We start from the raw sequence: 27,957 nt of genomic DNA, 5'->3' as shown, positions 1-27,957 counted from the left end.
CCTTTTAATAAAGTAAATTTAGCAGGTTGAGAGGTGTGAAATAGATGGGGGGGGGGGGGGGGGGGACGTGTAGCTAATACTGACAATGAGGACACTTCAATAACACTTCAAGAATGCCATTTCATAGGGGACCTCCTGCCAAAATATAGCAGTGATCAATGTGGTACCTTTAGCTTCAATCATTACCGTGTGTGTACATTATTATTATATAGTATTATTTCACCACAACATCAACGTTTTACCATAACCAGCAAAAAGGCTTCCATTTACGGACACATCGTCCTGGGAACACTGTAGACTTGGATCATAGTATTTACTGTATATGTACAAATTATTTTATATACAAATAGCATTCACTGTTCACTGTAGTCTACTACTCATTACAGCAGCTCCACTACTTGTCCATGATGTAAGCCATTTAGAATGGGCCCACAAAAGCAATACAACCCATAATCCTTTCGTAATTCGTACCGTCTCCGGTCGTACCAATTTATACAGTACCGATTCAACTTCTACACAGTGGTCATTACTTTCAGGGAGCCAGTGCGAAAGCGCAGGATCTTCTTTTTGAGGGCATGCGAGGCCTTAATCTTGACAAAAGCCTTGGGTTGCAGGGGGGCCCCGGCGGCTTGGGACGGGGGTGTAGGAAGGGAGAGCTGGGGAGGCAGCTGCTGGGGCCATACAAGGCCCCCGCTCTCGTCCGAGTCACTGGACAAGGAGCTGGAGTCTGGGGAGTCGGCCTCGCTCAGGCTGGACTCGGACTCGCCCTGTCCGAGGTGGGCGTAGCTGTCGCCTGGCTGGCACGGCGGCGCCTGCTCCCTCTCCAGCTGGTACTCAATGTGCTGGTGGTAGTGGGGGTGGTGGTGGTGGTTGCCGTGTGGGGCGTAGGCATACGACGGAGGCGGCGCAGGCCGAGATTTGCGCGTACGCCGGGCGCCGCCATGGTCCCTTTGGGCGGGAGCCAAGGTTGGCGGCGGTTGAGCCTGCACAGGTTGCTGGTCGGCCTCGTCTTGGCTGAGCTCCAGGGTTGACCTCCAGCGGCGGTAGCTGCCGCTTCCCTGCGGTGGCTTCTTCCCCCTGGGCTGACTCCCTCGGGTTCCCCCTCCACCGCTGCCACTACCGCCACCGTCTCTCTCCACCGTGTTGTACTTCCGCTCCGGGACTCTCTGGAGGCTGTTCTCCGACTGGGAGCGACAGGCCTTCTTCCCCGGCTTCCTGGCGGCGCCCCCTCTGTCATCGCTGGCGCGACATTTCTTGGGGCCCCCCCTGGATCTGGAGTGCTGGACCTGTGCGGCTGCGGGCGGCTGCTGCTGCTGATCGTGATGGTGGCCGGCCTTTTCTGGGGAGTACGTGCTTCTGCTAGGGCTGGGCTTGAGCCCAGCGGAGCCCCTGAGGGAGTTGGAATGGGGATGGGCGGACGATCTGGTGGAGGCCCGGCACGGCTGGGCGGGGATGTACTCGGCGTTGACCAGCTGCTCATCAGAGGACGGCGGTGTGTATGGCAGTGGATGCGGCGGGGGTGAAGGGTACAGGTGGAAGTGCTGGGGAGAGTCGGGCTCACTGTTGCTGGAATCCTGCAGGACTCTACACGACGGATAGTCCAGGGGGGTTGAGCATTGAGTGCTAGCCATGGAAGGCTGCCTGGGTCTCGGGTAGAGGCCCGGCTGATGCTGAACATGGTGGTAGGGCACAGGGGGCTCTTCATGAAAACCTGTCCCCAGATAACGCTCCTGATCCAGGCTATGGCAAGCCTGAAGGAGGGGTGCTTCCGAACCTTGGGGTGCAGCGTGCAGCTCAGGTATCACTTGGCTGGACGCCTGCACGGGTGTATGCTGGTCCGGATCCTTGCGGCATAAGCTGCTCTGCCTGGCCACGTTGATGGCTCGGGTGTCGTGCGCCAGGCTGGTGCGCGGCTTAGAGGGGCGTTGGGGTGCGGGGCGGCGATGGATTAAACCAGATATATACACTTCTATCCGTTGGGCTTGCTGATAGTCCTCCTCGGTGGGTTCTGCGCTTTCGGCGTCTCCCAGTTTTGCTTTGCCGTCGGCCGTCAAGTTAGCGTCCCAGGGCAAGGTTTCCCCTGCCTTCGAGTCCCCTGCTGCTGCAGCGATGACCTCTGGGGAGCGGCAGGTGGCTGATGGTGAACGAGGAAGCGCCGAGCGGTGACAGGTTTCAGGAGCTCCATCTCGCCTGTACACACAGTCCTCTGGAAGATGAAGAACATGATTAGTATGATTTAAAGAACGTCAAAATAAGAACTCAACTGTTCACGTTTTATATTATACAAATATATGAATGGCTTCTCTAGTGAAGAAGCTTATAAGCCTTATATTATTGGTGTAGCTGTCTGATACTTAGGTGGTCTTGTGCTATTCAAGGAGTGCATCAAACCACTGCAATGATTGTTGTTAAGAGTGTGAGGCCTTGTAAGCTTGTAGTTCGCTATTCCAAGTCCCCAGTTCAAATATGATTATTTTGGGGGGTCGCGCGGAACCCTTGCTCTAGAACGGTTAAGTACCGGCTGCAAATTATTGGTCGCCTACTACTGTGCCAACACAAGCTTACTTTGTCTGCTTATATTCAAGTATAACTACAGGCTACAGTAGCCTACCACATGATTCAGTTACTTCATTATTTATTTAACATGTTCATGATTATGTACAATAGCCACACACGCAAAAAAAGGGTTTTTTTCTTTTGTGGCTGTATCTCACAGACAGAGCTGTGTTTACAGACTTTAGGACCCTACACCAAGAAAAAGTTCACTACACTACAGAAATGGTTAATTGAGCAGGCACATTGTCTACTAAACAATGAACTAGACATTGACATGAATGACAGTATGAACTACCCCTAAGGATCACTTAACCACGCTATACAGCTTCATTGACCAGGGTCTATAGCGGGGTTCGCAACGTTTTTGGCTGGGGACCCCCGGAAATACTTTGGCCATGTCTCACTCACTCCAGAGGGCCGCATTGTATATTACTGTCGTAGCAAAAATAGCCGATCTACAAGCTCAAAATGTGTCTCACTGCTACGTGTTTTGATCTTGTAGATCTGCTTTTTTTAAATTTTAATTGAAATCCTGATTTTTTTTTGGCTATTTTTAAATTGGAATCCTGAAAAGTAAAATTGTATTTAATTTCAAAAGCATTTGGTTATAATATGTTAACTTTATGAACTAAATACAAATACATTGGACATAAAAAAGACTAAAATTTTTATAGAAGTCATTAAGCTGTTTGCATGTTTGAAATTGTATGCAAACAGCTGAAAGTCTATTTTGTTCCATTCGAACACTCTGAGTTAACCCATTCTGGGCGGGAACCCCTTTTGGTGTTTATAGCATTATGTTATACTTTAGCTACTGAAAAATAGCAGATCTACAAGCTCATAGTTCTTCTATTTTTCAAAAAAATGTGGGGCTCCTTGACATGAAAAACGTTGAGCACCACTGACAAAGGTTTTTCAGAAAACTGTCACATTTTGTAGAATGTCACGTCTAAATGGGTTAAGGGGGTTCTTTGCAAATAAAACATTTGAGAACCACTAGTACTAGGCTACTAGTGGACTCAGTGTGCCATAGTTATTGTCATACATATTCTGAACCACTAGTACTAGGCTACTAGTGGACTCAGTGTGCCATAGTTATTGTCATACATATTCTGAACCACTAGTACTAGGCTACTAGTGGACTCAGTGTGCCATAGTTATTGTCATACATATTCTGAACCACTAGTACTAGGCTACTAGTGGACTCAGTGTGCCATAGTTATTGTCATACATATTCTGAAGAAAACCTGGGTGGGTTTTATGATCAAAATAAGAACATTGTAATGGTGTGTAAAACAAAATCAAACATTTGCCACGGACAAGACCAAGTCTTTGTCACGGACACATTTGTCCGTGTACGGACATGTTGGTGACCCCTGGTTTCAACCCCCAGTTTGGGAACGACGCTGGTCTATACTATGCCCCCTACTTTTTACCTCTACACACCAAATATCTTTGCCAAAAGCTCACATCTGCTATTTTCGACAAATGTTGGCCTATTAGGACATGCCCAGAATGGGGACAGTGGGGTTCACGTGGTTAAAGTGGTACATTTGTATCTCTATTCCTGCCGTGGAGTCCATTTGTATCTCTATTCCTGCCGTGGAGTCAAACCGTCAACAGATCAAACCGTTCTAGTGGAAAGGAATGTGGAGAGTGGTGTTTTGGCACGGCGGCGAAGTCAACTCAAATGGCATTGCTTGTAAATACAGTGAAACAAAACATGCTACGGATGATATGCATCATAAATCAATGTGCCACCAGGAAAGCCAGCTTGAAAAAGACAGTTGTCTTTGCTACCCAGCTGCCACCTCCTCAAAATGTAAACTGTGTGTGTGTGTGTGTGTGTGTGTGTGTGTGTGTGTGTGTGTGTGTGTGTGTGTGTGTGTGTGTGTGTGTGTGTGTGTGTGTGTGTGTGTGTGTGTGTGTGTGTGTGTGCATGACTCCACACAATGGGGAATGTGATCAGGAGACGGAGGGACTGCAATCGAATGCAATAAATGCGACCTACTATGAAAACGTGCAAATCCTGTCATCCCCATACATGGGAAAGCCCTATGGTTCTCAGGTCTCGTGACATCCCTATGACATCTGATGTCATAGTAAATGCGATCTGCTGTCGCAATTAAGCCCATATATGGAGATCCCTGGATATCATCAATATTGGCCAGCAATTCCACATCTGACCTCAAACCTCAAACCCTTAGATGTCAGAACCTGTTCTGACATATATACACAATAACATTCCATATGTTGATCCCTCCCCATCCATCCTTCCTCTTCGATGTCTCCCTTTTGACTGATACCTGTCCATTCAAACTCTAGACGGGCCAGCCCCAAAGTTATTAGTGCAGCCGCGCCCGGCAGCCGGCGAAAACTAGAGTTCTCAACAGGCCCGAAAATAAAGGCCCGGCCCTCATCAAACCCTGTACAAGAGAATGTTGATCTGACCGCGCCACCGCTCGTCCAGCAGTCTGCCGTCGACGAGGCGGATGCGTGCATGCGACGCGTGTCGCTTCTCGCCCTTAGGCGTCTTACTGGTTCCATACTAAATCATCTTCCTTTTTGTATTTCAGTACGAATTTGGTATTTGGACGAAACGGCAAATATCACTAAACTCGGTTCTTTCTCTTTCCCCCAGAAGAATGTCATTAAAAGGGGATTTATATGGAATGGAATGTTTGGGGGCTGACATTTTGGCAGATATCCTAGAATTAACACTTGGCACCTATAAGCCTGATTCATACTTGTTTGCACGACAGTGTCGCACCCTGACAAATCACCGACCTACAAGTTCACCCCGCGTTGCGGTGGTCTTTCCAATGGTTTTGGTATTACGCAGATATCTCAGATAAAAACACAAATACCTACAAAATACCTACAAAAAACATGGTTTTGTAGGTATTTGTTTGGTTAAAGCCCACTCATGATTCAAAGCTTACAGTACACCAGGTTCTCAACCTTTTCAGGCCGTCACCCCCAAAATAATCATATTGGAACTGGAGACCGCCCACCCTGAGTTGAGTTGTGAGCTTGTAGATCGGCAATGTTTGGCTCTTTCTCATATTATTTGACAACTTCCTGAATGTTTGATCAGTTTTTATAGTATATAGTTTGTTGATTACTTTTGATGCAGTAATGGACTTTTTTCATTATTATTTTTTTCTTACTGATTAAAAGTCCTTAAATTGTCACTTTAATGTCATCTGGGGACCCCCACAGGTTGAGATGTAGCCTGGCGGGGCCAGACTCATAGCGAGGATTCAGTGACGCGGGGAGGAAGCGTCAGTGAATCCTCGCTATGAGTCTGGCCCCGCCAAGCTAGTTGAGAACCACTGCAGTAAACAATGCATTTTGTACCCTTGTACTCTTACTGTACCGTGGCATGAGGTTTAGTTATGGCCATGCGACATTTCAGTGCATCATCTGCATTGGGTTCTGTCAGTTCTGTGGCATGATGATTGGTTGAATTTTTGCCTATAGCAGAGAGGCACCGGTTAACAATCTGCGATAACTCTACAGCTTCAAATATTTCTAGTAACCTCCTCCAGTGCGTGTGCGTGAAAAATGTTATACTGTCTTGACAAGGCGTACCATTTTGTGCCTCGGCTGCAACATAAACGTGAAATATGGGCTGGGAAAGGATAAGACTTGTATTAAACTGCAGAGCTTGCAGTGATAAAGAGGGCTCTTTGGCCTTTATTAAAGACATAGAGTGAATTTATTTCACTGCTTTGGCTCCTGCCAGGCACCAAACCACATCCCCGCTGATCTAAAAACAATGTTTTGGTCTTCATAGCAACTGAGTCAGATGGCTTAGCGTTTGGGTGCAACTGAAGCATAGGATCACTGTGGCTCCCTCCTCGGTCTCTAGGGGTGGACACCGCATTCCGTGTTCACAAATGCATTAGTACAATTATTATACGGCTCTGATGGGTCAGTTGAGGCACTCTGCGGTCTGTCATTTCTGAACAACAGACTGCTGCTCTTAATAACAGACGACTGCCCTGCCTAGTCTGTTGAAGTTGCTATGGCAGCAGAAGCTTGTATCTCAAACCTCTAAGCTAATAAAAAATGTATTATGAATATTTTGTTTCAAAATATTGACTTTTGTTTGTGAGCAGCAATGTAATAAGCGTGATATTGTACAGTGAGCCGGTCATTATTGGAAAATAAAGCCCTTCGGGGGCCGTAACAGGAACTCTGCTCCTACATCACCACTTTAGCTTTTATGTTGCAATAATGAACAGCTCACTGGACAACATCCCTTACTTAGTGTCGATCAAAGCAAAGCAATGCAATGCTGCTCATAGATAAGGCAGAGCAGGCGGAGGCAGAGGAGTTTGTAATACATAGCCCTTGTATTACAAAAAAAATTGTTAAACACATTCAAAAATACAAGGTCAAATTTCTGATTGACTCGGTTAGGGTAAATGTAGGTGTTTTTTTTTGAGGAAAAAAAATTGCCCAAAAAAACCCTGAATCTCGGGATCCACATGGGAACGGCCGGTGGATTTACATTTTGGCCAAAACGTGTATTTTAGACGTGATGTGGAGGGATCAGAGTGTTCCCACTAAGGAAAGTAGGCTTTCAACTCCACAAAACTTTGTTTTGGTAAGTAGCGAAAAGTGTACTTTTTATTTTTTACTGACGACGAGAGGCTGTGCAGCCTGTGAAGCGTGCGCAGGGGCTCGAAAGTCCCCTAGTGTTAAGGAGAAGTCCTTCCAATGCTAGTATGGACCAGAGCTATAGGTTTCAGCCAATTCCGACCCCAATTGACTTCTGTTAAATAATTCAATATGTGTTTTGTATTTTCAATATTATGTCCGGGGGGTGTAAACGTGGGGCTGAGCCTGAGATATACAAGGATCCAGTTTAAGCACTTAAGCTCTCTATACTTCCGTTGACCGGGGTCCCCTCCTTTTTTCCCCCCACTCTCAAATCCCAAAACTGAAAATAGCTACTCTACAAGATGGGCTACTTTCACTGAATGTTGTTCACCTGCAGGCTGAGGCTGACCTGAACTGAGGTGACAGTCGACTGGTTCCGCAGGACTCTCCACTGGCTTGGTTTCTGCTTGGTTCACCCTCAGCTCTGACACCTGCTGCTCCACGGAGGCTAGTAGCCCCCAGGGGGTACACTGGAGACTGCTCTGGAAGAGAGAGAGAGAGACAGAGAGACATTAGAATATCATGTGGTTTACCAAACTTTTTAGCCCGTGACCCAAAACGAATGCCTTGATGCCTTGATGTCTCACCCGAGAGTCGAGACCCAAACTAGTGAAAATAGCAAATCTACAAGCTCACAATTAAGCTAATATTAAATAAGAACGATTCAGTATAAACGTATCAATTAACCACTTAAATGGATATTTCACTTTCAAATAAAATAAACACAAAAATACATGTACGAAATATAAAAAGTAATGGAAAACTCACAGCTGTTTATTGTATTCCTTATTTTATACTTTGTCACAAAACGGATTTAAGATGTCAGCCTGACATGACCAAAATGGAGAGTGATTATTATTATTTTCTACTGTCCCTTTGCACTGTTGAAATGTGCACATACAGTTGGAGGCCACCGATATTGTCCTTTTCTTTTTGCTGAGTTTTGCGTGATCTGCGCAAAAGGACAGTTAACCCATTTTGGGCGGGAACCCCTTTTGGTGTTTTAAACATTGTTATAATTTAGCTATTGAAAAATAGCAGATCTACAAGCTCATAGCGCGCCACCGAGTGGCGCGCTATGAGCTTGTAGGTCTGCTATTTTTGAAAAATCGTGAAAATATTTATTTCAGAAAACTGGAGGATTTAGAAGGATTTTTTTAAATTTTGAGGTCAGGCCTAAATGGGTCAAATGATAAGGGACAATATCGGTGGCACCCAACTGTACTGTGTCCATTACCATGCATATTGTCTCTGTCGGGCCCAACCCTCTTATCTCCATATTTTATTTTTTTTCCCCGTAAATGAATGCCCTACTTTATCATACCACCACAGCCACAGCACATACAGCGTCACACCCAAAGCATCAAGAGTATCAGATCCATAAGCTCTAAACGCAGCGCAAAGCCACGCTGTTTGAGCTTGTCGATCTGCTACTTTTGCTATTATTTCGAATCCTGAAAAGTTACAGTTTTCATGCGAGGTAATAGGTATACAAAGTGAAGTTTCAGATGGGCAAATATGGCAAAATGTTCCTGCCGAAAATGGCGTAGTGCACAACGCTTCTAAAACAGCTCGTCCTGCTGGGACCAGGGAGCAGACACGGAGACTAACAACCTTCACATTCACAGACACATACGACTTATTAACACAACACTGCAACAATAACATACCATTCCTCCCACACACGCATGCGCGCACACACACACACACGGGCACATACACACACACGGGCACACACACACACACACACACACACACACACACACGGGCACACACGGGCACACACACACACATAACACTAATCATAATAATAATAAGTAAAATACAAAATGGAGAATAAGCTAGGGAGAGTTTGAGCTGTGTGAACATCAAGCCATACCCTCATCACACTGAATATTCAAATTAGGAAAAGCCTTTAAACCCTCACTATGTAACTTGTTAATGAATACATTCTCATCTTGTCCAATCTGTATGGTAGTAGTATATGGAGTATGTTAATAACATATAACTTGTATAATCGGGGTGGTTGTATAACTTGTCTCCCTGCTCTTCTATTGAGACATTTAGATCGTGTCAAAGGTCATGTCTCACCTAGACACAAGATCTGACACAAATTTTGACCTGAAGGTCAAGATTCAATTTATCCCCTGAGCAAGCACTGGCAAGCTCTATTAGAATGTCAGCACTTGAGCAGGAAACCGGGGTCAAATCCGGGGTAGAAGAGGAACGTTACATAGTGCTGCTGCTTTGACAGGAGGAGATCAAAGTAGATTTAAAGAGAATCCTTCCCCATTCCCGATCCAATTGTTCCATCCATGAAACCAAGAATGCAACACTAATACACACACAAAATGGACTGAAATACAGAGAGAATCTGACAGAAAAATGTGAAGAATATCAGAAATGCCCAGACAGACAGCATGCCATCATCTGTAGTGACAGACGGTGGGTCAGATGATTTCTACAGAACAGCTCACATGTTTCACATTTCAGCAACAGAGTGCCGAGGCTCTCCCTGAATGCCTCTTACGCCCGAGTTATACTTGTTTGCGTGACGGTGTCGTACACCAAACATAGCTGATCTACAAGCTCTTAACGTGCCACAGTTGTACTTGCAGTGTGCTTGTAGATCGGCTATCTTCAGTGCACGACACGATGCGCGACCAAGGATAAATCAGGCTCTTAACACGGTCGGTTAGTCACAAACTCTCATATGTCTGGACATAGCCATGGACTATTATTAGATAGTAGGGTTGCCATTAGTAACTACGTGGAAATAATTTACCGGCTTTGCTTCAAGCTGTAGTTGTCATAACGTAGCCTATTTATAAACCTATATGCATGCAAGTATGAATATGTGGAATTACAAAAGATATAACCTGTGGGGGAAATGGCAGGATTGGGTTTGGCATTTTAACTACGAAGGTTTGGCACGCAAGTCTGATTCACAAATGTGCCCAAACATGGAGAAGAGGAAGGTGGAGGGCTGTTTCTTTTCACAGATGAGACCTACTTACTTACATGACTGTAGGAACAGACAAAGGCTTGATGGAAAGCCAGCAGAACCTGGATCTAATTAGGGTATCATTGCTGCCGGGCAGAAACCTCCCATCTCCATGTTTTAGCTTTTTGTGTTTTATTGTAAATGAATGCCCCTCTTGGCATCATGGTGTCACACTCCAGCATCACACCAAATTATCAAAAGTAGCAGATCTGCAAGGTCGAAGCGCGGCGTGAAGTGGTGCGTTTTGAGGGTTATCCAGGTTTTGATCCTTTTGAATTTGAAACCTGAAAAGTAACAGTTTTGGACATATGAGGTTTCCACCTGAGAGACTGTATTATCTAAAATGGACTGTCTCTCTTGGGTCGGGGGGAAGAGACTGTATTATCTAAAATGGACTGTCTCTATTGGGTCGGGGGGAAGAGGGGGGGCTTTCTTTGTTGTGGTTTTGGACTGATTCCACCATTTTTATTCAACGTGTTTTTTGCCAATAATTCTCAAAATAATTCCCTTTTATGTTCATGTCAACCGGGCCAGGCAACACATATCAATGACTTCTACACACTATGCTGTTCACACACTCTGAGGCATGTTTGTATCGTTAATCACCAATTTCTTTTAATGTCAAGTCGCTGCACATTAGCCTAGTTGCACATCACCAACGATGTTTAATTAATACAGCATGGCAGATGACATTTAGTTGTTGTACAACTCTTCCGGAAACCCATCCCAACTCTTTTTGAGTGGTGTAAACCACTCCTACAACTGGCTTTGTTAGTTTACGTGTCTGTCTGTCTGTCTGTCTGTTCGTACCAAAAAATGAGCATGGTTGCTATGGTCACCCAGTTCACACGGGTGTGATTTCATTACGTCAGACATTACGTCAGACCACAGCTGATTAGTCTATATAAGACCTTACACCACTCAGTTCACACAGGTGTGTTTTTGAGTGGTGTAAACCACTCCTACAACTGGCTTTTGTGTGCAGAAAAAAATTAGCATGGTTGCTATGTTCAAAATAATTTCTGACGTAATTAAATCACACCCGGGTGAACTGGATGACCGTAGCAACCGTGCTCATTTTTTCTGCACAAAAAAAGACAGTTGTGAAATCACATCCGGGTGTGATTTCATTACGTCAGATCAGAGCTGATCAGGCTATATAATACCTTACCTTATATAATACCTCACATCGGACAAAAACTCCAGCTGAATCAACCTTACACCACTCAGTTCACACGGGTGTGATTTTTTTAATTATTACTGGACTACTGATGGATAATGATTTCACTCGGATCCTTTACAACAGCTAGTTTGTGTGACCACTGTTATTGTATAGTAGAAAATGAGCTTTGGCTAACAAAGCCTAGTGGTCTTAGCCTGGTAGGACATCCTGGTCGCAGAATGAACTGAGTTCTACGCTCTACCAGGCGATTGTGGGCTATGATCCTTTTTCAAAGGGTAGAATCTGCTTTCTTACATATAGAACTATAACACATGCTACTGTTATAACGAGAAGATGAGCAAATTCATACTTAGACATTATACGTCTGGGGATCATTTTTACATCTATTCAGGTTTTTGGGTGCATCCCAGACAGTATAAGTTGCTTGATTCCACGCCACTGCAATAGTCTACCCTCCCAGCTGAATTCATCTGACATCTGGACTCTGTCTAAATGTGACCTTTATCTTCTTGTAACAATGACTGAGTCAGAGTATTCCATCCTCCCACTTGGACCCAGATCTGCATATACAGTCATCCATGGATGTGCGTTGGTGCAGAACACTGGAAAATATGTCATGCTGTGTCATGCTACAGTACTGACCATTCCACAGGGTCTGACTTTTAGACGGACCAGTGAGCACTTTGAAAAGGCTGTCTGTCTCTGTGGCAGTCCCTGTGTGGAATAGTTTACCTTTTTTGAGGACATGGATACAGCGTTTTGTTCTACTTTGATTGATTCTACTGTAGTGATGCAGAGGGAGACTGGCCTATGAGGCAGAGGGAGAATGGTCTATGAGACAGAGACACATATATGTGGGGTTCAATCTGTAAAACAAACCATCTTAACAATCATCTTAACCACTTTATCAATTTTCAAAAAATTGCAGATCTACAAGCTCACAGCCCGTCACTTTGTGCTATGGCCAAATATATACATCAATTTGGGGGTCCTTGAGTCTGTTTGAGAAATACTGCTGTAGAAAGTTTGCTTCACATGGTCAACTGCGTCAACATGGCAGGCAGCTGGTGGTCCGCTAAGCATTTCCTACATCAGTGGTTTTCAACTCTTTTCATATCAAGGTCCATTATTTATTCAGCATGAGCCACAGACCATTTGATGACATTTAGTTTCTCAGACCCTAAGACTCTGAATATGTTGTTGTCATTGGATAAGATGTTGTCCACAATCCCATGCTGTATTGATGTTGGTACCAAACATTGATCAAAATAACAATTGTTCTACATTCTGTAATTGTGTAGACTTCCTCTAAATTAAGTAATGCTCATCATGTAGGACAGTGGTTTTCAATACAATAATGTAACTGTTGAGAGTGTAAAATGGAACCAAATGGACCCATAATGGTTTTCAATACAATAATTGAACTGTTGAGAGCGTAAAATGGAACCAAATGGACCCATAATGGTTTTCAATACAATAATTGAACTGTTGAGAGCATACAATGGAGCCAAATGGACCATTGGACCCATAAGGGTCCATTTGGTTTAATGTTTTTGAAAACCACTGTCCTACCTGATCATGAGGTATCACAAGACACACGAGCAACAAACACAACACAGGCGAACAAACGCAAGTCTCTGACGACGAAAGCACAAGCAGACACGTGCTAGAAGGAGAGGGTGTGTGTGTGTGGGGCATTGTGTGTGCAAGGATCCCATCCACATTTTAGTCTAAGTGTAATTTGTTGACGAAATTGTCAATATATTTGTCAATATATTTACTTGCGCAAGCAGAGCGTGCAAGTAATAGTTTTCGTCCGTGTCGCTGTTTGATGCGTATGCGCCATGCCAGCGTATACGTAATGACTACTTGATATGGCAGTGGTGTCAGATTACATACATGTATACATAGGGGCATTACCTTTAATCCTCCCGACACTAAAACATATCGTCATTACGTCACCATCGAAAACCAATTACACCCTGGCATTGGGTCCTTTAATCCACATCTTTATTACGTCATCATTGAGAGCTATACGGCATACGCAAAGTAACCACAGTATACCGCTAATCAACTTACAAATTACATATACATATACATAAAGGCATTTCCTTTAATCCACCTGACACTGATCGACATATACGTCACCATCGAAAGCCGTCTCTTACCATACTTAACAATACTACTTTTTTACCTCCAAAAACTAGGTACGTAGCAAATAGCTAAACCTAATAATTCAATATTTCAAACGTTCTTTCACAGAGAAGCTGAGATGTTACAGTTTGTAGCGGTCGACAGTACTTGCACGCTCTGCTTGCACACTAGTAGGCCATTAATGGCCTACTAGTGTGCAACAAGCAAGTAGTTCTAGTCTTAGTTTTAGTCATCATAGCTTAGTTTTTATTTGGTTTTTGTTAGGGAAAAAAGGTAATCGACGAACATTTTTCATCGTAGTTTTAGTTGACACTTAGTTGACACCAAACATATTAATCTATTATCATACACATCTTAACCAATTATCAAACATAATAGCATACTATCAAGGCCTCTGCACAGTTGGCCTCAATTAGCCATGGCTCACGCCAGGCCTTTGCTTGCTACTACAACATTCTTCTTTCTGCTTCAAAGGAATGGTCATGGAGTGTGTTCCATCTTGGCCACGTTCCACGTAATCATAATTCTACGGGGTGCTTCTGTACAGAGCTACTGATTGGCTGATGTTTTCAGCACATTAACTCTACAAAAGGGAGAAATCAGTTTTTATTATTATTATAAATGTGTAAATCTCTCTGCGTCTGTCTTCTATCTAGACCACTTTTTCTGGGTCAGGACCCACTTGTGGGTAGTGGACACATTTCTATGGATCCCTTTATTTTTGGTATCCTACATTTTGTTTTTAATTATTAGTCACTTGTTTCAAAACATTGCACGGGAGGTGAGCTGCCCGGAATAGTGTAGAAACAAGTGCTTCGTAGCTGTGCCCGGGGTTATTTCATCCATTAATAAAATGTTCCGGCACCCGACTGGTAATCCAGTCGCAGTGTGCCGCGGATTCGACTCCCGAGCCCGACACGGCCTTTACTGCATGTCTTCCCCCATCTCTCTCCCGTTTCCTGTCAGCCTACTGTCTGTCCCTTCAAAAACCAATAAAAGGCGTAAGCCGCAAAAAAATATCTTTAAAAAAAAAAAAATGTTCCCAGCGTTTATAGCGCCCGGAGCACCTTTACCGACGGACCGGATGTTGTTCCGGATGTGGCTGTAGCAGCTAAGTGTAGCCAAAACACTATCAATGCGATGGCGATTTTCGATGACGTCTCACTGTTGTGTAACATCGAGGATTGTGCAACAAGTGCTCCTAGGCTGTGGAGCGATGCTACCGGTTTTGATATCATTAATCTCCGTCGGGCACCAGACCGTACTAAGTACCCGGACGGACATCTCCGTCCTGGGCCCTCAACTTAACTTATGCTACAGTGCATGCATGGGCAGTTCCAGCTTTGACCAGTAGTAGGGCTTGGGCCTGTGACCTCAGACACGTATGAGGTCAGAGCCGCTCTGGGGGCTTGGGCCTGTGTCTATGACCTCAGACATGTATGAGGTCAGTCAGTAGGTTTTTTCCCCCAATGGCGTTCACTGCCAAGGATAACTTTTATGACTTTTTTCTTTTTTTGTTTTGCCAATGGTGCTCTTGGCTAACCTATGATCCACATCATTTTTACTAACCAACATCAACACCTATAAAGGTGATAAGGTGATCACCTAAAAGTGCAGTATGCATCCAGCTTTAGTCTCCTCCCTTCACGACAGTCCATTTGCGAACTTGCACTGTTTGAGCACCTGACTAAAGCCCTCACAGAGCTTGTAGTCGGTTTGACTCCAAGCACACTCAGTGAACTGCTGGAGCTCATAGGAGCATGCGGCCTGTTGCTGCTGGTATGTGGGCTGGGCCTGGTGAGGCTCCTGGTAGGTGACATCAGATTTTTCCCCTCCTCCTCCACTGAATGCTCCAGTCATGGCATGGCCAATGGCGTGGCCCACACTGGAGCCCATTGCCACTCCAGCAGCTGTAGTCGCCATCTGGGCAAACAGGCCGGGCTGCCGTGTGGGCGCTGCACCGTGGGCAGCCAGGCCTGACTGAGAGCCCTGGGTTGTAGCTGGGGCATGGGATGGAGGGGGTGCCACCTGCCTGGCTGGACGGGGGGACATCCTGGATGTGCGGCTTCTGCCTCCTCTTGGCATTATTGATGTTAGTATAGTATTAATAATCCGTAATAATAATATTATGTTGGGTTAAGTTTACCGTGAGTGTGTGAACTGTGTAAATACCTGAGGCAGGGTGCTTATACAGTATGGCGTTGACAGAAATGAGATCATGAGATGACATCATAGAAGAGTTGATTACATGGATGAATGGGTCTCAAGATGGGTCTCAAGAGAGAAAAGAATCACACTTGTGTGAAGTGAGTGGCGCCTTTTATTTTGATGGGCATGTATGATGATGAAGCCATCAAGTGTCATCAAGTACTACGTCATAGTTCACTGTGGCACCCACTACGGCATGTGTACTGTGGCACCTAATACGGCATAATATGACATTAGGTGCCACAGACTAGTACACTAGACTTTGTACATATTATGTAAAAAGTCCATAGACTTGGCTCTCACATTTATTTATTTATTGTAGATGAACTTTGTTTAGCCATTGACTTGAATCGGAAAATGCCAAAACTCACTAATCCGCTGTGACGTCATGTGGGGTCAAATAATACATCATCATACATCATCATCAAACGCACCATTAGTATAGTGCAGCAGCACTGAGGTCACGGTAACCTCAAAGCACCGCTCACTTCACACTGGGTTGGGACTTTTGGGGGGCGCTATCCCCTCTGTTGCGAAGGCCTTCACTTAGAGTTCCATATATGGGATAACCCATAGTCCCATATATGGAGACAACAGCGATATCCAGCGCTGACATCAGATTAATGTAGAAACTCCAAAGATGGATATACACTGTGGTGACAACCGTGACATCATCGTAACACTAGACTTGCACAGCATAAAAGGCGGCTCCCATGGCTTCTAAACCGGATTCCAGGCAACGCATGCGGTATCTCCAACAGGTCTTATACGAATCAAGGTATCTGGCTTTACAACCCATATACCTTGAATGGCTTGTAGTCTTCTAGATGAGACAGAATAACTGGCTAATGGCTAAGCAACTCGTAGAGCATTGAAGTAGAGGTTTCCACATCCCGTTTAAGTTCGTATCGAACACCACTGTAGCGGGTCCTAACGAAATAATCAGCACTGGTTCGAGCTATTTAACACCCTCCAACGTCCTTCGGCTTTCGGAATTACGTCATGTGGCAGCCAAGTCTATGGCTTTTTTAAATGTTTGTTCAATTGTTTAGAACACTTTTCGCCTTGGTAATGTTTGTTTAGAGCACTTTAAACAAACCAGGTGCCCCTCACTTCACACCAGTGTGATGTTTTTACCTAGGCTGAGGCTTTAGTAAGTTGATAGCAGTGTGATTTGGGAAAGCAGGTCCTGGGTGAACAGTGGCATCCAGATGAAGGTCAAGTGCCCTCCAATGATCTTAAGACCATTTTAACCACCAAACCCCATCTACTTTGTTCACTTGGTCGTCTCCCTTTTGTCCCGTCGAGCCCAAATATCTCCAGAGAAAATAGCCAATCTAAGCGGCTATTTTTATCTAGAGTCCAAGTGATTGAACCTAGAATGAGAACGTTTGGTTGAAGTACACTTCAGCCTTGAGGGCAGCTTTGCATTCAAAGTAAGTCATGTTGAAATGATATGCCACGGCAACCCGGCTCTGTTTAGCTCGCGTGTGCAGCCAATGTGATTCTAAAGTAACACAAATAGCTGAATAGAAGAATTTCATGGCTGTGTAAATTTTGAATGATAGTCAACAAATTGGTCAAATCCAATTAACTGGCTTTTTCCTCTGCTGTATGATGCAACATCTGCAGAAAGACTCTTGGGAAAAGGCATGCAAAGCCTGGCCTTATTATTGCGTGTGTGTATGTGTGTGCATGTGGGTGTGCAGTGATCCTTGTGTGTGTCTGAAGCTGAACTTGGCTAATGTCAAGCCTGCGCTGGATGAAAGGGTCTGTGTGTGGGTTTAGGGGCTACTTATGTGAGACCACACCGCCTGAATGATGGCTTGTTTCCCCTACACATAAACACGCAAACGCACGCACGCACGCACGCACACACGCACACACGCACACACACACACAGTAAAAGTACTCACATATATTACTTAAATACAAGTATCAATAGAATAGACCTACTACTGCCAGTCCAGAATTCAAAATTTACTTGAGTAAAAGTACCTCAAAGTTATACTTAAATAAATTCAGTACACACACACACACACACACACACACACACACACACACACACACACACACACACACACACACACACACACACACGTATACTGTATATAACAGTAGCATTGAGGCCCTATAGGTGGTACAGTACAGTATCACACCCTGCAATCAGCCTTCATACTGTACAATCAGAGGTTCTGTAGGGATCAGTCTACAAAGGCCATGCATCTAGTGTACATAACCCACGTAATAAACACCCTCAGCTGATCATCTACTGTACATAACCCACGTAATAAACACCCTCAGCTGATCTGCTCACAAGACCACCACAGGGCCCTCATTTGGGGCATCAGGGGATGGCAATTGCCAGCCCCTAGTGTTCACACGTAACCTTATATTCAGTTATTTTATATGCATATTGTGATTGTCCCCGACTCTGAATTGTTATTGCAGATTAATCTGGTTTCGTCGCAATCGATGCCCGTCCATCTCCATGTGACACGTGTTATAATTTAGATAAGCGTTTTATTGTATGCTATCATTCCACTTTCAATGTGGGCATCCCTATTTCTTCTCTTTTTGCATGCTGTGAGCTTGTAGATCTGCTATTTTTTTAATAGCCAACACAGATGCTTTTCCCGGTTTTGAGAGAGAGAGAGAGAGAGAGAGAGAGAGAATCAAATAAAAAATGATAGGGCACAAACATAAAAAGAAACATCTTTTTTCAGGGTGGTGCTTAGTGCTGCCCATAACTAAAGGGCAATTCTCCCTTGTGGGCTGACAAAGATAATATTCACTCCGGTTTGAACTGCCCGAGGCGATGATATGCAGGCCTGGAATGAAACGGACACTCTGAATGACACTCGGACTGACACTGTGTACATTCAACGATGACAATGGGACACCATGACCCTGGTTCTCACACAAAGGCTGGATTGACTGAGGTGCATTCCCGTCAACAAACACAGACTCTCTCTAACTTAATTTTGTTGCATAATTATATCTTGGAACATAATCAGTTTCTTGTACCAGTGGATTTAATTTCTCTGCCTCTCAGTCGGCACCACCAGTTGCACATTCTGTGAAATGAGGCCTGCGAGGATAAACTGATTGCGGCATGACGGCACTGCATTTGCAGCTGGGTGTGGAAACACATGCTTTGATTCAACACAAATGGATTTGCTCTTTTGTGTTATTGAAACGTTTTATCCCTCAATTAAACCAGCTTTGTGTTTGTACAGACTGATTTTAATCTATGGTGGAGCCACGGACTGGAGACATAAGTGCTTCTGTTTACTTCCAGTTGTAAATATGTTCTAATAACATGTGATATGATCATTGTCTGTGTACTAGCGGCTTGTCCGTATTGGTTAAAAGACATTTTCACTGTTGTGCCTTTTCGGCATTATGCAAACATACATTTCGGAGACATTTGGGAATACAGAAGAGTGGAGAAGATGGGAAACGAGTGATACAGGGTTAGACAGGAGAGAGTTTGGAAAGCATGGAGAACATACTGCCAAGATATACAAGTACGCTTTGAAATGATTGAAAACCACAACGATTGAAGGTAAGAGCCTTTGCCTTTATTTCCTGCAATCAGTTATTTAACCCATTACCTGCTCTCTCTCACACACACACACACACCCTGTCACTCACTCACACTTACGCACACACAAACACACAATTGCTATACTTGTGAGGACATCAACAACTTATTATAGCATTGAAAATGGCTGAAAATAGCCTCAATAGGCTACACAATGCAACACACGCAAGCTTGTAGATTCGCTAGTTTTCCGTGTGTGACAGTGTAAAATAGGAAAACTATAACCCCTACCTCTAAACCCTAACCCCAAACTGAATCTTTTCTTAACTGTAAATCTAACTCCCCATACCTTTTTAGTTTTAACCACAAAACAACCATATGACCAGGGAAATTGTCCTCGCAATGTCTATTTTTCAAATTGTACTATACTTGTGTTGTGTGGACATTTGGCCCTCGCAATTATAATACAAGTGTGCACGCACGCACGTCGCACGCACACCCGCGCACACGGCTCACCAGACGGCAGCCTCTGCCAGACTGTACACTTGGCCAAGTATGGTTCCCTGTGTGGCTCTGCTTGCATTGCAATGTGAGTACTGCCCTTGATATTGTGCCTTCTGATGATGACCTGTCATAAAACTACACGTCTACAGAGCGCCTGCTTGGGTTTCACCCTGAGGTTATGGAGGCTTTGCACAGCTGTTACTGTACGTGGCGCTGCAAATTTCACACATTTTCAAACATTTTCCCAAAAAAGCTGAATAATGCGCAATAATGCGAAGCATTGTGAGCTGGTTTGGCTATTTTGGAGAAGATTTTTTTAAGTGGTAGAAGAAATTACGTTTATTTTTTATCTATATAATAAGTTGCATAAGTTAAATGTTCTCAAATAGAAACATTCATAAAATGTACGTTTTTTAAATTGATTCGAAAGTTTTGCACTTGACCAAACATTGGTAATCGATGGTTAAGAACAAATGGTCAGCATCAGACCCACAATTTTGGCATATCAGTCAGGCTCCATTTGCAGACAGTGGACAGTCGAGTATTCATTTGGCCGCAAGTAGAGAGATTGGCCTCAGATTTCACCAATGTAGGGCTCTGCCAGAACAGTACTTGCCTGCCTCTATCAATTATAGAAGGAATGATCCTTCTCCAAAAGATATATTGATTTGTACAATAGAAGTGCTCATGCCGTTCCCCCAGGAATAGACCGGGGGGAGATCATTTTGCTGCCTGATGACCTGCTACAGTTGAATTCCCACAAATTAATAACTGGGAGAGGGCTTGTCTGGCACTGTCTGGCAGACACAAAAGCAGGGATGAACCGATAACTGGCAAGATGACGCATACTGACAGAGTGTGTAAACATCAGCGTCTGTGGCAGAAACAAATCACAGGGGTTTAAAGGGTTTAATACTGATCCTATCGGGCTTTCTGTTCTTGTGCTTTTATTTGTCTTATCTGTGTGTCCTCTTAGTCATGCTTTTAGCTCATACTCCTCATTCCTTTCATTCGTACTTGTATTCTTAATCCATCTGCCTCAAATGGAAAGCAGTTTGCACTCATGTTCTTTTTAAACATTTAATATATTATTATAAATAAAAGCGACTTGACAATTAAAGGGCCTTTCAAACGGGAAGCAAGGAACGCAGGCGTTGTTGCCTGGATCAACGACAGGTCTCCTCCAGGTCTGCTCAAGAGGGGAGCAACAATGCAAGTGAAAAAGAAAAAAGCTAAACTGAATCCAGTTCTGGTGAGTCGCCGGCGTGTGCACGAAACGAGCACGCACGCAACAAATTCACGGGACCGCGCTCACGTAAATACGCTTGCGTTGTCGCTAGGGCATTAAGCAACTAGTCGACTAGTTTACTAGTCGACTAGTAAATCCACTAGTCGACCTTGTTGGTACTAGTTGATTAGTTGATAAAAAAATTTTTTGTAGGCCTCAAGATCAGGTAGATTATAGTTATAGTCACCATGTACACAGTTTTTCAATGTACAAATATTTATTAAAAGAAAAAAAGAAAAAAGTTTATTTTTTTAATTTATTTAATTTTTTACATAATAGGTAGTTAAACAACTAGTCGACTAGTCGACTTGTAAACTAGGCAACTAGTCAACTAGTAAAAATGACTAGAAGTGAATGCCCTAGTTGTCGCACCGCGACTGCTCCCCAGTGCTCCACGCTAAAACGCAGGTCGCATTGAAAACGAAATCTAGGCGCGTTAAATCTCTTCACGTTTGAAAGGCCCTTAAGGCCTATTTTTTTTCTTTTTTTAATAAATAAGGCAGTAAAGTCACACAGACTTCCTTTCTTTGGCCCTGATTGAATTTTTTTGGCTGGACCAGCCGGCCAGCTATAAACTTACTACTTAGGGTAACTGTAAATATTGTTGACAAGAAAACTGCTGCTAAATACATTAGCCACTCAGATAATTCTAATTGTGGACGTCATGTATTTCATATTCATTTAACTGAACTGACCTCAGGGACCTGCGGTTCAGCTGATGGAGATGTTCGGTTTTGTGGGAACACAATATTCAATTCCACATAAATTCCTCGTAGATCAAGCTTAATTTTGATTGGCAATAGTTACATTAAGCGTGACTATAATTATAGATAATTTCATATTTCACCCCATTGCACTCTGTCATACAACTGACATTATCCACAACTTATGACAGCGAGGCGAAGATGTGTACTGTTCAGCAGCAGCAAAAATGTTGACCTGGACCTCATTCTCCAATTTGTTTACCAAACTCTAATGTGTGAGTGCTGGGGATGTGCATTGGTAACTCACAATGTTGTATTATACATATACCAATACAATATCTTTGTCCAATTTGACACACATGACAAAATTGACACAAGATAAAGCCAAAACCATGTATGGGCTTTGAGACTGTGGCAATGTGGCTATCAAATATTAAATATCTTTAAGACAGTATATATGCACAATCAGACAGAAATGTCAAATGTCAAAACAAGAGGCAAATTTAGCTTTAAGGTCATGGATACATCATCATTCATCATGGATCATGGATATATACACATGAACACATTCAGTCTCAGTCATTATTCTCCTTGTCAAAATATCGATTTTCTAATAAAATGTTTATCAACAAATTGTTGTCCATAGAATAGTTGTTGACTGTTCTATGGATGTATTCATTCTGCTGTCACTATGAATTCATTGCTCGTAAAGCCCTATCCGGACTAGATTATTATTCCTGGTGAATGTCTATGTTATTGTTCACTGGTATAATTATGTGATTTTAGTACTGTGCAGGTCCACATAATCTGCGATTATATGAATTAGAAATATTTGTGTGGTCAAATGGCCAAAATATATTAGGGTTAGTTCTACCTTGCATTTCTAGTACTGTATGTCATTTTTAAACAAACATAGCGTCACCATGTCACGTGATACTTCAGTACACTTTAACACTAAATATTACTGGAGGGGCCAATACAGAAAATTGCAGATGAACATTTCATATTGAGGGATTTACAATGTGCACATTGCCTGTACACGTTCCAGCTAGAGACTGACACAGGAGTGGATTCCCACCCCATCCCACTCCCACAGAAATAATCCCATCCCATCCCGTCCCAATCCCGGGCCAGAGTAAAAATAAATCCCATCCCATCCCACTCCTGGTAGGATGACTCCTGTCCCATCCCACTCCCATTAAAAAATACTCCCATCAGCCTGGGCCGTAGTTCAGCGGTCCAGGCACCTTGGCCGGTAGTCCGAGTCTGGCAGTGTGCCGCGGGTTCGACTCCCGATCCCGACGGCCTTTACTGCATGTCACTCACCCATCTCTCTCCCCCATTTCCTGTCAGCCTACTGTCTGTCCCTCTATAAAATAAAGGCGAAACCCGCAAAAAAAAAACATTTAAAAGAAAGAATTTACTCCCTGTTGCTTTTTTGTTTTGTTTTTTATTAATAAGTCATTAAGAAAGGCAATAGATTTTGTGTTCTTTTTAGATTACTGTATTTCATGCACTCGGAACAGTTAATCTGTGGTACTATAATGAGGCTAATTGATGTCATTGTCATTCCCGCTCCCGCCCGCTCCCGTTGACTTTTCAATCCTGTCCTGTCCCAATCCCAGGTTTAATGAAATTTTAATCCCATCCCGCGGGAATCCAGAAAGATTGTCATCCTCTAGTTCCAGCCATATGCTAGCTTTCATCTAGCCTGTTAATGTTGCTCTTGGCACAGTGGACAAACTGGACATCCTTTTGAATCGTGTTACAAGCAAAATTCAATATAGACCTCTATTGAATTTTGCCTTTAACTATTTTTAAAAGCTTCCGCTGTCTGATCCGCTACAGTACATAAAATGTAATGTATTTTAGTTCTACTGGATCTCTTCTCCACTGGTCACTCCTTAACGTTATAGTCTATAGTTTATATTTGTTAAAGAAGTTGTCAATATATTTAGTCTCAGATTTAGTCACCATAGCTTAATTTTTATTTAGTTTTTTCGTCAGTGCTAAAGGGTAGTCGACAAAAAATTTCATCATGGTTTTAGCCAACGGAATCGACACTCAGTGCTGCCCACAGAGGGTTAAAGTGGTTAAAGAGTTGTGTGTACTGTAGCTCTCTGGGACTTCAGACAAACAGCAGCAGAGGAGGAGGAGGGTCTTTTGGAGACTATGGCGTCTGTCTGTTGTGTCACTGCTGTGTGTTTACAAACAAATAAACACGCTTTTTCACTTTCGTCCCAGTTTCCAATGGGTGAGTGAATTTATATTCTTCAGACCCCTATCACCACAACACTGCTCAGCACTGAAAAGAAGAAACCTTTTTAGTTGTTCACTATCATTTGTGCCCAGGACCAGGAGACGCCACAGACCCCACAGGGGGCGAACGTCAACAAAGCCCCTCTCCTCTTCCTCTCGCTAGGTCTTTACACACACACTAGGGCTATGAACACACTGGAGTGTTTACACAACACAATGAGGTGTGAGGCACAAGGGAGACATACATTAGAGTTGTTGCCCCCGGCCCCTCTCCCTCTCTCTGTATAAGTGTGTGCTTGCATGCGTGAGTGTGTCCGTGCGTGTGTCCGTGCGTGCGTGTGTCCGTGCGTGCATGTGTGTGTACACGCACACATGCGTCCGTGTGCGTATACTGCTGGGCTGTGACACATCATGGTTATACACAGCTGCAAAGATCTCCTTTTGGGGGCTTTTGCAGTACAAAGCTATGGATAGCGTACGCACGCAGAAACACACACACACACACACACACACACACACACACACACACACACACACTCTCTGTCTCTCAGATGTCATCCTCTGTGTCCTCAGAGACACTCGTCAATCTGCCCTGCCTGTGTCTCTCGTTGCGTGTCACTAGTGATAAACAGCATCCACTGGCCTCAGTGACCTTTGCATCACATTCACAGATGGCACTACAAGCAATCCCTAATAAGGATAGGTCAAAACCACAATACCATTATGATAATGGAGATTATTATTATTAGTTATTATTATGTTTCTGCCAGGTGAAATCCTATTTTCTGCCTTTTATTGATAGTATCAAGCGAAGGCTAACAGGAAAGAGGGAGAGAGAGAAGGGGAGAGACACGCAGCAAAGGTCGTCATGAACGGGACTCAAACACGCAACGTGCTGTCAGGCGTGTGTGATGTGGCATGCGTCTGGACCACTTGGCCAGCGGGCGCCCCAGGTGAAATCCTTGTATGCCGAACACACACAAAGGATCCAATGTAGTTATTTAGTCACAAGCTCATCTTCGTGCTCTCTTTCGAGCTTGCAGATCTGCTACTTTTGATGCTTTCGTGCGACGACGTAGTGTGATCAAGCGGGGTGTTAAGTTAGAATAAATTATAGAGATAATCAAGGTCAAGAAGAGGTCAGAGGTTTCTGCCCGACGACAGCATGGATTATGCATTTTTAACGTAATGAATGCGTCAGTCAGACGACAGGGGAGCAGACAGACTGGACTGGAGTGCTGCTCCAGCTGCTATCTGCTGTCACATGGCTGTCAGCCGCGCTGCAGCAACTAGCAAATAAACACTCTTTATAACTCAATCTCTCTCTCTCTCTCTCTCTCTGTCTATTTAACTCTCTGTGTCTGGCTCTCTCACTCATGTAAACACACAGACAGACCGAGTTAATCACACACACACACACACACACACACACACACACACACAGTCACACTCTTCTAGAAAGCCTCTGTCACTTTCTCTTGACTTTTGCAACACAAGAACACAGTATGTGAGTGAGCAAGCATGCATGCATACAAGCGAGCACACGCAGGCACGCACGCACACGCGCACAGAGACATAGACACACACACCCAACACACACACACACACACACACACACACACACACACACACACACACACACACACACACACACACACACACACACACACACTAGGATAGATTGTGTCCTATTGGCAGTTTTAACCAGCTGTGCTGTTCAACACACACACTTATAAACAATAGTAGTGTACTTGCAACGCACACAGCCTGTGTCTTAAACCCAGGCAAGCTGCAGCTGTTCTCAATAGTCTGCCAAGGATAGAGTCTTCAGCTACTGCAGCGCCGGTTTCTGTTCATGGTGAAGTCCCCGGGGACCCCCGGGGGGCCTCCAGGGGTCCCCTGCCAAAATGAGTAGTTTGATATAGTAATCTGGTTATCAAACTTCTTCATGTCAAGGACCCACAAAGGAATTATGCATATGGCGTTTGGCCATCTTAAAAAATGTTTTGAGGGAGGGACAATTTGAGTTGTTAAAATGTTTTGAAACAAGATTTTATTGCAACTTGCAATGGGGTTAAATTGGTTTAACAGTGAACTGCTAGTATTTGTTGCTGGGGAACCTCTGGAACCCCCTCAGAGACCACTGGGGAGGCGGGGGGTCCCTGGAACCCCACTTTTTGAACAGTTTCCGTTTAATTAAACTAATCATTTATACTTAATGGGCTGGGCTATTGGCCAATCGCCTAATTAGTTGGTCCAATCCATGATGACAAGACAAAGTTTTCAAACCCCTGAACTACTGCATAATGCAAAATGCATGATGGCAGAGTGCACGTACGTGTGTGTGTCATTGTTGATGGCAAGGACGTTTAGGAATGTCACAAACTGCTGAAGTTAAGTCCCTGATTCAGAATTCAAGGGTCAGCAGCAGCAATCAGCTTTGGGGTGTCATGTTTCAAATAGATCGGGCGTTTAGGCCTCAAACCTGTCGGACATTCACAACATAAACGTTCACTTCAGTGCAGCCAATTTGGCTTGTGGTGGTGGTGAGAGTGTGAACCCTGAGCTTACAGTAAGCCTACTGTACTCACTGTTCATACATTCAACGTTTGCCTGGATTCCCTCAATTTCCCTGGAATCGTATAAATAAGCCCCGAATTCACCAAAACGTTGCCTTGTTTTTTAAATAGAACAACACTCCGTGTGCACACGGTTTACTTTTAAATGAACGCAACAGTGTTTCTTTTGTTTTGTTTTGTATCTGTAACTCAAGCGGTACAGAATAACAACTCACAACATCCACATTTTTAAAACATGCACAAGGGCGCTCACAACAAGCCCACTGTACCCACTCTTGTAGCGCATGGTTGTCTACCAAATTGTCAAAATAAATTACTTAAGAAAGAGACGATCTACGGCTATTTTCCACAATTTGCATCTGTGGAACGTATCAGTCAAAATGTAATTCCAAGTGCTTGTCAAGGTGGGCTCCCCAGTTAAAAAACATGATAAATAGTTTGGGGGGATCGCGTTTCTTTGGGAACCCTCAGTCTAGACTCTACTACAACATTGTATCAATTCCTTGCGCTTTCTCTTCTTACCGGCTGACGCCTGCTGATGAGACCGTTCTCGTCCGCCGCCGACGCGCCGCCGCTCGGTGCGTCCGGAGCGCAGCGCCCCGCGACGCTCCGCAGCTCTCCCCAGACGGAGGACGGGTGGTCCCCCCCGAGCCCGAGGCGGCAGCTGAGCTCTCCCCACGCCGTGCAGCCTGATGAGCCGGTCATCATCCCCGTGGGCCCGCCGTGCACGGAGGAGTAGTCCCCGAGACACAGCGCTCCCAGCACCAGACATTCCTGCCTCTGTTTCAGGAGCTCCAGCTCACAGAGGCCGGCCAAGCTCGCCTCCAGGCGCTCCTTGGTCCGACTGCGCTCCGCTTTGATTGGCAATGCGAGCGCACGAAACATTATTCTCTTAATAATAATTTTAAAAAAGTTATTATTTTGGTTCTTATTCTTAATGGTGCTGTTTTTTAGTTGCCTCTTTGTTTAGTTTTTACGATTTAAAACAGAGATAGGCCTAAGTGTCGCTATTCAATCCTATCAGCCTGTTCTTCGGGTATCCATAGCGGCAGCAGCGGCTCTTCAGCTGTGAAGCAGCCCAACATTCTAGTCGGACCCATTCCTGAACGACTGGAGAGACTGCAGCCTCTCTCTCTCACGCAAACACAGCTGTTGGTTGCCTTCTCTCTCCCGGTGCGCCCATGTAGTAATAATGGCATCCGCTGTGCGTGTCGTGATCGGGGAATTTTCTCCCAGACCCAGATAAAGAAAGAAAGAACCCCCCGCAAATAAAAAAGTCCCTTGAAGAAAATATAAATGC

General features: G+C 44.2%; 1 protein-coding gene across 2 annotated transcripts; it reads right to left on the bottom strand.

Annotated features, from left to right (window-relative positions):
* Positions 1 to 74: 74 nt before the first annotated feature.
* Positions 75 to 27,957, bottom strand: LOC306927847 (uncharacterized protein). 2 transcript variants are annotated; one of them, XM_079507710.1, is made up of 3 exons: positions 27,180 to 27,957; positions 7,559 to 7,709; positions 75 to 2,206 (listed from the first exon to the last, which is right to left on the bottom strand). In XM_079507710.1, the coding sequence occupies exons 1-3, from the start codon at positions 27,540 to 27,542 to the stop codon at positions 513 to 515; spliced, it is 2,208 nt and encodes a 735-aa protein (XP_079363836.1). In that variant the 5' UTR covers positions 27,543 to 27,957; the 3' UTR covers positions 75 to 512. The 2 variants fall into 2 exon arrangements, with proteins under 2 accessions (XP_079363836.1, XP_079363837.1); XM_079507711.1 differs by having other exon boundaries at positions 7,577 to 7,709.

This window comes from Electrona antarctica, assembly GCF_951216825.1.
Source record: "Electrona antarctica genome assembly, chromosome: 8".
NCBI classification, from domain to species: Eukaryota; Metazoa; Chordata; class Actinopteri; order Myctophiformes; family Myctophidae; genus Electrona; species Electrona antarctica.
The sequence above is the reverse complement of the archived record's forward strand: the minus strand, read 5'-3'. Positions and strand labels throughout refer to the sequence as shown.

Coding starts and splice junctions, on each gene's coding strand:
- LOC306927847 (XM_079507710.1), bottom strand. CDS start 27,542: ATGTTTCGTGCGCTCGCATTGCCAATCAAAGCGGAGCGCAGTCGGACC. Junction 7,710..27,179: donor TCATCAGCAGGCGTCAGCCG/GTAAGAAGAGAA, acceptor TCTCTCTTCCAG/AGCAGTCTCCAGTGTACCCC. Junction 2,207..7,558: donor AGGTCAGCCTCAGCCTGCAG/GTGAACAACATT, acceptor TTCATCTTCCAG/AGGACTGTGTGTACAGGCGA.